The 11929-nt window shown below is 43.6% G+C and overlaps 1 protein-coding gene across 4 annotated transcripts; it reads right to left on the bottom strand.

The window, feature by feature from the left end:
• Positions 1–285: 285 nt before the first annotated feature.
• On the bottom strand, positions 286–3101 carry ANAPC15 (anaphase promoting complex subunit 15). 4 transcript variants are annotated; one of them, XM_004381935.3, is made up of 5 exons: positions 2207–3101; positions 1940–2064; positions 1290–1349; positions 816–953; positions 286–639 (listed from the first exon to the last, which is right to left on the bottom strand). In XM_004381935.3, the coding sequence occupies exons 2-5, from the start codon at positions 2057–2059 to the stop codon at positions 592–594; spliced, it is 366 nt and encodes a 121-aa protein (XP_004381992.1). In that variant the 5' UTR covers positions 2060–2064; positions 2207–3101; the 3' UTR covers positions 286–591. The 4 variants fall into 4 exon arrangements, with proteins under 4 accessions (XP_004381992.1, XP_012412632.1, XP_023592298.1 ...); XM_012557178.2 differs by having other exon boundaries at positions 1940–2069; XM_023736530.1 differs by having other exon boundaries at positions 286–953; positions 1940–3101.
• Between the last annotated feature and the right edge of the window lie 8828 nt (positions 3102–11929).

Consider the following 11929-nt stretch of genomic DNA (forward strand, 5'->3'; position numbering starts at 1 on the left):
TAACACTAAAGGAGGTGACTGGGAGAGCTTTCTGGGCCTCCTAGCTTTGACCCTCAGAAAGCCACCCCTCCCAGCCCACGCCATTCTGGGTGGGAACAGAAGAGACAGCAGACACTGGGTGAGAGGCCCTGCAAGGGGGGCTGGGTACAAGCTAGCCAGAGGAAATGGTATAGGAGGCTTCCCCAGCCCCAGCCCACCTGGCCAATTAGGTCTTGCCTGGAGTCCCTTCAGTGCCCTCTCCTCAAAGCCCAAGAGAAGACACTAGACTCTTCTGGGCCTCACCAAGAGATAGAGAATAGACAAAGGGAAAAATAATCAATCAGTCCTGTGTCTTTATTAAAGGGAGTGGGAAATAAACCTGACCTGGCAGCCAAGGGAAGAGGTACTGGCCAGGACGGTGAGGTGGGCTCAGGCCCTGGGGATTCAATGGCAGCCTGATGGCCTAGGAGAGGCCAAGGAGACCAGGTCCTGGAAGCAGCTGCAGAGGTATCCGAGATTAAGGTTTCAGGAACTGTCAGCTGGTTCTGCAGGGGGTGCAGGGTGGGGTGGGCTGGCCTGGGATCTCCCTGAGGACATTCCTGCCCTGTCTACCTAGATCATCCACTGGTCCTGATCCTGCTCGTTGCCTTCCATGTCCACCTGAGGAGGAGGCTGGTGTGGGTGGGAAGGGGCCTCAGCCACCCAGCCAACCCAGGCCCAAGGGCCTCATCCACTCTGCCCCCAGCTGGATCTAGGATTTCTGTATCCTTTGACCACCAATTAGGTCAAGGGAAGGGGCCCAGGAGCAGAGGCCTTCCCTCCACACCCCTATCTACCTCATTGACCTCTCCATCATCAGGTGACTCGTTGTAGTCGTTCATCTCATCCATGTCCTGCATGTCCTCATCATCTTCTGAGTCCTCCTCACTATCTTCATCATCTTCATCATCTTCCTCCTCCTCATCATCATAGTGCTGGTGGGGCAGGGGAGAGCCTGTGGGCACTATAGGCCTGCCCAGACCAGTTCAAGGGCTGGCCCACTTACAGCCTCTTTCTGGGGTCAGTGACTGACCTCCCAACTCCCCAGTGCTGCCCACCTCAGGTCTAGCAGGCTGGTACATGTTCTGCAGGACCTTAGTGCTGGGGACAAGAGACCAGCCCTCCACTGGCCTCAATGCCCACCTTCTGTAATTCCTCTTTTTGGCCTTCACCCAGAATGCTCTGGGACCAGAGGCAGGACCTTCAAAATTAGAGCAGAGCCTTGGCCCACCCTGGGCCCCGCACCAGCCCCACCTGCTGGAGCCACTCACTTCTGAGGCCGGCTTGCCAATAGGCACCAGGTTGTTGTCTTTTTCTGCGATGCTCTGGAGCTATAGCCAAAGGGAGAGGGGAGCAAGGCCACAATCCAATCAGGGCAGATCAGGAGCACGGGACTGGCCCATTCTGCCCTCAAGAAGACCCCGAAGTGTGGTGAGGGAGAACTTCCTTCCAATTCACAGGAAGACCTAATCCCCTTCTTTCCTTCTGCCCTTCTTTCTATCTGCCAGTTACTTATGAACTTGATCCAACTACTTAAACTCTCTGGGCCTTCATTTCCTCACAGGATCACGGTGAAGGTGAAGTGAGAGGATATCAGCCTAGAACATGGCATCGCTAGGTCCTCAATAAGTAATCAAAATTATTATTTTCTGTGCTTTAGGAAAGTGAGCCTGGACTAAGTGTCAGATGCCCGGGGTTCCAATCTGGCCCAGAGGTCCCATGGTACCCTAGCAACTAAGGGCAGGGCAAAGATGAGAACCTGGGCCCCTGGGGCTCCCAGCTCCAGATTCTTCCCAGCTCAGGACAAAAAGCTACTCCAGGGGAGGTCTCCAGAACAAGGTGAGGTCATGGTCCAGTGAGGGGAGGGTCCCTGACTGAGGTTCCCACTACTGTGTCCCTACCAGGCTAAATCCTGACTCACCCAGGCCTGATGCTGCTGTTCCTGCTGTTGCAGTTCTGTCTCCTCCACACACGGTCGATCCAGATTAAACCAGAGTGTCTCCGTCACACGCGGGAAGAGTGAGGGGAACAAAGTGGACATGGCTCCTAGACTGAGGGAAAGGATCAGGTGAATCCAACTCTCAGATGTGGGTTTTTTTGTTTCTTTTTGATGGTTATTTGATATGGAAATGGGGTATAGTGGAGGGTAGCAGGGGAAGCAGCCCTTCCCTCTGGGAATCAGACAGACCTGGGTTTGAGTCCTGGCTCCACCACTTATTAGCTGTTTGACCTTGGCCAAGTCATTTAACCTCTCTGAGCCTCAGTTTACTTGCCTGTAAAATGGGGAAAATAGTAATTATACCACCCTTCTAGTTATTCTGATAATTAAATAAAATAATGGATTTTAAAAGCTCTTTGTAAGCTGTTTAAAGAGGAAAGAGAATGGGAGGAAAGTGTAGAGATAAGAATTCAGAATGCAGATTGGAATTACAATATTATAACGGGTCTCTACTGCCTCCTCAAAATACTAAAAACCTTCTTTCTGCTTGTCTATGATGGTCCATACCACACCCACCTAGTGTCAGAAATTTGGCACTAAATCACCTCTCTCATGAACCACAGCCAAATGGCGGGAGTACCATGTGCAAGCAGGGGTTCAATTAGACATTTCAGAAGGCATGAGTAAATAAGTGGATACACAGATAAATAAATTGATGGGAAACTGAATGGATGAACTAACTTGTAACAAAAAATCAAGTAAATTAAGCTCTGACTGAGTAGCTGAAGGAGACGACCAGGAAGGTCTCAGAGAGTCTGAATTTAAATCTTTCAGCTCACAGATGGGAAAACTGAGGCCCAGAGAGAGGCAGCGATTGGTTGTAGGCCATACAATGAGTCCGAGCTCAGAACTCCCGAGGAAAAAGAATCCAGGCTGGGCACCAGGGGAGACAAGCAGGAGAGAAGAATCTATGTCTAGTCCTGCTTTTGCTCTGATTCATTGACGGATCCGGCGACAACCGCTACCCTTCTCGGAACCTCAGTTTCCAGTCCGCGGAACGGGCATGACGTCATTTGCCCTCACCTCTCAGAACCACTGAGAGGACAGAGACCATGACTCTAAAAGCCCAACCCACCGCCCATTCTTCCAGAGAGTTGTTTGCTCATTATGATAATGACCGTGGGGTTGACCAACAAGGAAAGGGCGGGGGCGGGACTCGGACAGGAATTTGCCCTAATAGGGTTGCTAATCGCGAAAGAAGCCGTGTCTGGGAAGGGCCAATTGACTAGAAGAACTGTCGGGTGACAGGAAGTGACACCAATGAATGACGGATCTTGTATGGCAGGGTGCGGCTTAGTCTCGGGGAGGCGGCCAACGAGCTGGAGATCTATAAACGGAAAAGGGAACGTGGAGCTCCTGAGGAGACAGGTCAAGAGAACTGGGTTTCTCTGGGGAAGGGAGGAAGGAAGGGGCAAGGAAACAACAGCCACAGCCTGCTGCTGTACTTACCGCGCCCACAGGCGGCAGCCGGCAGCGACCCGGAAGCACTTCTACCTGTCTGAGCGGAAGAACCCGCCAAAATACCGGGACACACCAAACGCATGCGTCCTTGGCCTTCTCTAGTTTCCCGCTCCAGCCCCACCTAACCGGATGTGACGTTGACATACCTTAGTCACTTTAGGGGAGGAAATTTGCCACGCCTGCTCCAGGGACCCAGCCTTCAATCTCAGCCAATCGACCTCTTCATCCTGGCCCCGCCCCAACGGGCCGTTTAACTCCGCCCCTTTTGTCACCCAGGGAGTGCTGTATTTGCTCGCCAACCCCTGCTGAGAAATAGCTGCGGGCGCTACCTGCATTAGCAGCGGGAAAATTAGTCTGCTTCTATCCCAGAGAATCACTGGGTTATTTTGAGCCTCTCCTGCCCTCTCTCCGCCTCAGTTTCCCGTTTGAGCACATTCATCCATTCATTTATGCCTTCAACAAAAGTATTTGCGTCCCTACTATATTCCAGGCCCTGCTAGAAGCTGGGGATAAATTTACAAACGTACTCTCAGCCCTCAAGATCTTAGAGTCCAGTGGGAAGCTAGACCATGCATTCCCGCAGTGGACTAATTAGTCTCTTAAAATTGCATATTCAGTCTGACATTGGAGATTCTGTCCAGGCTTGAGTGACTAGTCAACCTTAGCCACAACTCTCAGCTGCTGGCGAACTTAACTGCCCTCCCCTTAGTGGTGCTTTGCTGACACCTCTGTGCTAGTAATCTCTGACTCAATCTCTTCAGACATCCTCAAGCCTTCTGGCAAGAGAGTTTCTAAGAACCCAACTCCTATTTACCCACCAGCCCCTTCCAGGACCAGCAGTCATCCACAGTTCCATTCCTGCACTAATCAGATGTGTGGCCGTTGGCAAGTAAGTCCTTTTTCCCTGTCTGGTCTCATCATAACCTCAGCCCAACCTGCTTCCTATCCTGGGCTCATATTATCTGAGGAGATAACAGGTGTTTAAACAGTTGTGTATTGTGCACATCAACTATGATTATGTTGCCCAGCAGTTCTGGTTGTTATACTGTTTTTCATTAAAGAGTAAAATTTGCCTCATCCACCCTTTTCATTCATTCATTCACTCACTCATTCATTCAACAAATATCTATTGAGAGTACCTTACTATATGCCAGTCAGTATTCTAAATAGTGGGCATGCAGTAGTGATCAAAACAGACCAAAAAAAAATCCCTTACCTCATGGGGCTTCCATTTGAATGAGAGAGAATAAACAATAAAGAAATAAATAAAATATATAATTTTTAGGTTGTGATAAATACTGAGCAGAAAAAAACAAATCAGAGAAATGGGGACAACATGTAGGCAGGAAGGGGTATTTTATCTTAGGTAGGGGGCCAAGGAAGACCTCACTGAGAAAGTGACTTTTGAATAAAGATCTGAAGGGAGAAAGGGAGAGAGAGAGCTATGCTGACAACTGGAAGAGAGCATTCTGGGGAAAGAGAACAGCACGTGAAAAGGGCCTAGAGTGGCTGGAGCACAGTGTCCTATGGGGAGAGTAGTAGATGAGGACAGAGGGGTAGCAGGTGTCAGATAGGTGCAGCCTTGCAGGTCATAATAAGGACTTTGACTTTGACTCTCTTTTGGGGAGCCAGTGAAGGTTTGTTTGCAGAGGATCCATACAATCTGATTTATTTACATTTTTAAAATAATATTTTATTGTGTTTTCAGTGAAGGTGTACACAGTAGTTTCAGTTCCCATTCAACAGTTTCTACACAAGTAGCTTAGTAACATTGGTTACATTCTTCACAATGTGTGAACATTCTCATTGTTTACGTTCTGGTTGTTTTGTTTCCATTAATCTAGTTCTGACTTATATTTATTAGGGTCACTCTGGCTATTCTAATGAATAATAGACTTCAGGAGGACAAGGGCAAAAGAAACAGGGAGACCAGTTGGGAGCCTATTGTAATAATCCAGACGTGGCAGATAGTAGTGGTTGATTCTGGAATATATTTAGAAGGTAGAGATAGCAAGAGTTGCTGGCAGATTGGATGTACAGTATCAAAGAGCAGAGCCAAGCATTTTGGCCTGAACAACTTGGAAGAAGTCGCCGTTTTTTGAGATGGGAAAGACTAGGAGATGCTGATTTGAGGGGAAAGATCTGGAGTTCAGTTTTGGGTTTGAGGTGTTGAGTTTAAGATGCCTATTAGAGTAGAGATGTCAAGGAGGGTTTCACATCAGGGAAGAGATCTGGGCCAGATACATCAAATTAGGAGTCATCAACATGTAGATGGTATTTAACATCATGAGGCTGGATGAAATCACCAAAGGAGTGACTATAGATGGAAAATAGTTTCCTCCAGTATTCAGAATTTGAGGAAACCAGAAGCAGCACAGCAAACAAAACTGAGGAAGGTCAGAAAGGTAGGTAGAAAGCCAGGTAAATTGAGTGGTGTCCTGGAAGCCAAGTAAACAAAGGGTATCAGGAAGGAGGTAGGGATCCACTACAACCTAGTTCTGAGCAAAATTGGGTTTCTGTTTTTTTCCCCAGCAGACGATGAGAACCTTGAGGGCCAGGGCTGAATGGTCTGTATGTCCCCAGAGTCAGCCTGATGTCTTCCATTTCCTGGGTCCCTCTTGTGCACCTCCTGTGTCTCCCATCAGTCTCTCCTGTTTTTCTTCCTTACAGATTTCTACCTCAGGCACCCTTTGCCTCCTGTCCTTCCTAGCGCTAGCCAGAGGGAAATTCCCCCAATGACCTGTAGTTTCTTTCCAAGGTCCTCAGCCAGGTTCAACAAGTCATGATGACTGGTTAGTTGAAAGGAGGAGGGAAGGGAAAGAGAAACGGAAATTTTGGGCAACTCCCTATTTTTTGACTCAGGCAACTGAGTCGAAGATGCCATTTACTTTACATGCATTATACCTCAGTTATCCTTGCCAAGTTTTATGACTCCCTTTCATTTCAAGGATAAGAAACTAAGATTGAGTAATTAAGAAATTTACCTCATTCATTCATGAATAAATGAAATTTACTCATTCATTTGTTCCACTGTTAGGTCAACTTTTATTGAGTGCCAACTGAATATCAGACACTTTGGTAAGCCCTGGGGATAGAGAAATGAATCAGAAATAATCCCTGCCCTAGAGAAAAATAGTCTAGTGAGGACCAAGACAATTATAGAAAAGGATAGTAAATGTTAAATCTGTATATATGGTGTTATGAGAGCACAGAGGATGGAGGAATGAATGCGTTCTGAATAAACTAAGAATTTCTTCCAGAGAAGGAAACATTTAAGTGGGCTTTGAGGGATGCGTAGGAGTTCACCTAGTAGGGAAGTGGGAGAAGGAGATTATCTTAGTATCCTAGTGCTGCTGTAACAGAAATACCATGAAAAGGAGAAGCAGCAGACCAAACTCACACTCTGTTAAAACTGAAACTAAAGAGTTTTATTGAGGACTGGAGAGATTTGTGAATCGGGATACCCTGCAGCTCCCAAGCAGAGTACAAAGGTGCTCCAAAATACAGGAGAGAAGTGAGTTTTTTATAGGGTGGAGTAAACAAAGGCTTATGTGCTCCCAGGCACGAGAAGGGTGCATGACAAAAAAAATCACAAGAGGGTCATAAACCACAATATTTCTTAACATTAGTAATTCTGTTAGTTAGCATCTTGGAACATCCTAAACAAAGTATTGTTCCGTGACCATTTGTGTCAAGCATTCTGTAATAACTGCATATCTGGTCCCTTCCTCTTATCTTAAAATAACAAGCTATGCTTACAGATTTACAAAGAGTCATGGAAAAGCAGAAGTAGAGCAAAGGTCTTAGTGAATGAGTCAAAATGGAGTCTAATTTAGGTCGGGCCAGCCATTCCGGTTATGCCAGGTGCCTCAGGTTTGGGGTCTGCATATATTTCCTCCTTTTGAGCAAGCCACCACTAGGGGGTGCAGATCACCCACAAAGGAGTTACCCATCTTCTGCAGACTTTATATCTTGGGGATGGCTGCTCTGTTGAGCTTTTAGGACCCTAGACTCCAGCTCTGTTATTAGAGGTGGCCGGGCACCATCCTGTGTTACCTTTCTACAGATTCAGGTCTCATCTTCAGGGTGAGTTGGTCTTTGGCCGGGGTAAGTATTGCAAACAAGGCCACATTAAAGGAACAACTAGGTATTTCTAAAAGGGTGTGATCCCAGAACTAAAATTCGTTCTCCTTTGAAAAATTAGTTTCTTCCAAATACGTAATTTGTTACATAACTGAATATTTCTTTATTTCTTTTTTTAATGTGCTTTAGGTGAAAGTTTACAGCTTAAGTTAATTTCTCATACAAAAATTTATATATATATATTGTTACGTGACACTAGTTGCAACCCCTATAATGTGACAGCACACTCCCCCTTTCCACCTTGGGTTTCCCGTGTCCATTCAACCAGCTCTTCTACCTTCCTACCTTCTCATCCTGCTGCCCTTTTGGTCTCATGTATCTGCTTGAATTAAGAAGCATGCTCTTCATCAGTATTATTTTATACTTTATAGTCCAGTCTAATCTTTATCTAAAGAGTGGGCTTCAGGAATGGTTTTAGTTCTGGGTTAACATAGCATCTGGGGGCCATGGCTTTGGGGGTTCTTTCAGTCTCAGTCATATGATTAAGTCTGGTCTTTTTACTGAATTTGAGTTCTGCTCCACATTTTTCTCCCTCTCTGTCAGGAACTCTCTGCTGTGTTCCCTGTCAGGGCAGTCATTGGTGGTAGCCAGGCACCATCTAGTTCTTCTGGTCTCAGGCTGATGGAGTCTCTGGTTTATGTGGCCTTTTTGTCTCTTGGGCTAATATTTTCCTGTGTCTTTGGTGTTCTTCATTCTCTTTTGCTCCAGGTGGGTTGAGACCAATTGATGCATCTTAGATGGCCGCTCACTAGCTTTTAAGATCCCAGACACCACTCACCAAAGTGGGATGAAGAATATTTTCTTAATAAACTTTGTTATGCCTATTGACCTAGACATCCCCAGAAACCTTGGTCCCCAGACCCCAGCCCCAGCTACTCTGTCCCTCAAAGTGTTTGATTGTGTTCAGGAAACTTCTTAGCTTTTGGTTTAGTCCAGTTGTGCTGATTTCCCCTGTATTGTGTGTTGTTCTTCCCTCACCTAAGATGATTCTTGTCTCCTATCTAGTTAGTGAATTCCCCTCTCCTTCCCTCCCTGCCCTTACAACCATCAAAGAATGTTTTCTTCTGTTTAAAGCTTTTCTTGAATTCTTATAATACTAGTCTCACAATATTTGTCCTTTTCTGACTGACTTACTTCACTCAGCATAATGCCGTCCAGATTCATTCATGTTGTGAGATGTTTCGTGAATTCATCATTGTTCTTTATTGTTGTGTAGTGTTCCATTGTGTGTGTGTACCATAATTTATTTATCCATTTGTCTGTTGGTGGGCACCTAGGTTGTTTCCACTTTTTTGCTATCATGAACAGTGCTGCAGTGAACATGGGAGTGCATGTATCTATTCGTGTGACAGCTCTTATTTCTCTAGGATATATTCCAAGGAGTGGGATTGCTGGATCGTATGGAACTTCTATTTCTAGCTTTTTAAGGAAGTGCCAAATCAATTTCCAAAGTGGTTATACCATTTAACATTCCCACCAGCAGTGCATAACTGTTCCAGTCTCTCCACAACCTCTCCAACATTTATTATTTTTTGTTTTTTGGATTAGTGCCAGCCTTGTTGGGGTGAGATGATATCTCATTGTAGTTTTGATTTGCATTTCTCTAATGGCTAATGATTGTGAGCATTTCCTCATGTAGCTGGTAGCCAACTGAATGTCTTCTTTGGTCTGTTCATATCCTTTGCCCATTTTTTAATTGGGTTATTTGTCTTTTTGTTGTTGAGAAGTTGCAGTATCTTGTAGATTCTAGAGATTAGACCCTTATCAGATATGTTGTAGCCAAAAATTTTTCCCAGTCCGTTAGGTTCTCTTTTTACTCCTTTGGTGAAGTCTTTTGATGAACATAAGTGTTTGATTTTTAGGAGCTCCCACTTATCTAGTTTCTTTTCTGGTGTTTGTGCATTGTTAGTTATGGTTTGTATTCTGTTTATGCCAGGTATTAGGGCTCCTAGCATTGTCCCTATTTTTTCTTCCATGATCTTTATCATTTTAGATTATATATTTAGGTCTTTGATCCACTTTGAGTTAGTTTTTGTACATGGTGTGAGGTATGGGTCTTGTTTCATTTTTTTGCAGATGGATATCCAGTTATATCAGCACAATTTGTTAAAGAGACTGTCTTTTCCCCATTTAACGGACTTTGGGTCTTTGTCAAATATCAGTGCTCATAGGTGGATGAATTTATGTCTGGATTCTTAATTCTGTTCCATTGGTTTATGTGTCAGTTTTTGTGCCAGTACCAGTACCAGTACCATGGTGGCCTAACAGGTTTTTAAAATCATGTAGGGTGAGGCCTTCCACTTTATTCTTCAGTAATGCTTTACTTATCTGGGGTATGTTCCCTTTCCATATGAAGTTGGTGATTTGTTTCTCTATCTGGTTAAAAAATGTCGTTGGTATTTGGATTGGGATTGCATTGTATCTGTAGATTGCTTTGGGTAGAAATGACATTTTCACAATGTTGAGTCTTCCTATCCAGGAGCAAGGTATGTTTTTCCACTTACATAGATTTCTTGCAGTAGCGTCTTGTAGTTTTCTTTGTATAAGTCTTTTATGTCTCTAGTTAGATTTATTCCTAAGTATTTTATCTTCTTGGGGACTATTGTAAATGGTACAGATTTGGTGATTTCCTTTTTGAAGTACTCTTTGTTGGTATAGAGGAATCCAACTGATTTTTGTATGTTTATCTTGTATCCTATACTTTGCTGAAATCTTCTGTTAGTTCCAGTAGTTTTCTTGTGTATTCTTTGGGGCTTTCTGTGTATAAGCTCATTATATCTGCAGATAGGGTTACTTTTACTTCTTCCTTGCAAATTTGGATGCCGTTTATTTCCTTTTCTTGCCTTATTGTTCTGGCTAGGACCTCCAGCACAGTGTTGAATAAGACTGGTGATAAAAGCATCCTTGTGCATGACTATATATTTTAAGGGTTGGCAGCAGCAATGAGAAATGCTGTGCATAATACATTTAACAAATCCTATAATAATAATAACTATTATGATTAAAAGGGGTAAGCAAGCTAGTAAAAAGGAACATAAACCAAATCCAATACTTTGAGGTAACTAGCTAAAAATATCAGAGAAGGAAGGAATGGTCATGGAGAGATGATATGTAACCAGGAGGCCTTCTGGTATATTTTAGCAATATCTTGTTATATTTCTCCAGAGGTATTTATCTATGAACAACAAGAGGTATTGGCCATAGCACAAACTCCTCTTTGTTCAGCCAGGATAAAATCAAGATCTATTCTGTTATCTAAGACAACTTTAACCAGGGATTCTAAGGATTTCTGTTGAGCTGCTATTCAAATTGTCAGCAATTTGAGCCATGGTAACAGATGGATTGTGAATAAATTTATCTAATTGGAATCTATGATAAGTAGAGACAAATGCCCTAAGAAATTACCAGTCCTACCTAGGCCCATCAGCAATGGGATTATCTGAGAGGACAAGTTCTTTTTTTTTTGAAGGATGGTACATTCATTGGGATCCACCTAAACATGAGTAAGATTGAAACAGGGTGCTGATGGTTAGGTCGATAATTCTGGAGGTAGCCATAATTTAACATGAATGGCCCATTTAAATGATGTTTCAAAATCAATGGTAAAGTTAGGTATGAATTTACAATCTAAAACTGGGACAGTGAAAGGATCAGAATGGTCTTGAGTAGATTGAGGGGAAGAGCGACATATCCAGTATTCGGTTGGATTACTGGTACTAGCCATTGATTGGACTAATTGTATAAAGGCGTTCATGTTCCAAACATTAACAATGGTTTGATAAACAAAAAGAAAATACCTATTAAAAACTTCATAATGGAGAAAATGTCAACTAAAAGTAATATAATACAGCAAAGAGAAAAATAATGAGTATTAAACTTGTTCTTCTTCTAGTAATTTACCAGGAGATGAAACCAAGCTGGTAAAATAAAGCTATTTCAATGGCTATAAGTATTATGCAAAGCACAACAATTTCAATTGCTGGAATAAGGGAAAAGATTTCTTAATGAAGTTAGATTTGATAATTACCAGAACCACCAAGAAATAACACCACAAATGTGTAATATAGCTAAGACCATTAGAATACCAATAGCTAAGAAACAAAGTCCAAAATTTTTTGTGCTCTTGGGATCAGCTGTATACTTCTGAAGTTGTCTGCTTCTGGCCAGTAGGGTGTTTCAGTCTGAGTTTCAAATCTCCTGTTGAACAACAAGTCCCGACAGGTGCTTTAGCTTTCTATGGCTGTGATAAATGAATCCAAGGGTTAATTCCTTCTAGTTTTGCTGCATAGGGGTTAGTCAAAAGAACTA

Source organism: Trichechus manatus, unplaced genomic scaffold (assembly GCF_000243295.1).
Source record: "Trichechus manatus latirostris isolate Lorelei unplaced genomic scaffold, TriManLat1.0 scaffold00088, whole genome shotgun sequence".
Classification (NCBI taxonomy): domain Eukaryota; kingdom Metazoa; phylum Chordata; class Mammalia; order Sirenia; family Trichechidae; genus Trichechus; species Trichechus manatus.

Excerpts from the sequence above, each read along its gene's own strand:
- ANAPC15 (XM_023736529.1), bottom strand. The coding sequence starts at position 2,059 with ATGTCCACTTTGTTCCCCTCACTCTTCCCGCGTGTGACGGAGACACTC. Across the intron at positions 1,350-1,939 it reads AACAGCAGCATCAGGCCTGG|CTCCAGAGCATCGCAGAAAA; the intron begins GTGAGTCAGGAT and ends CTTTGGCTATAG.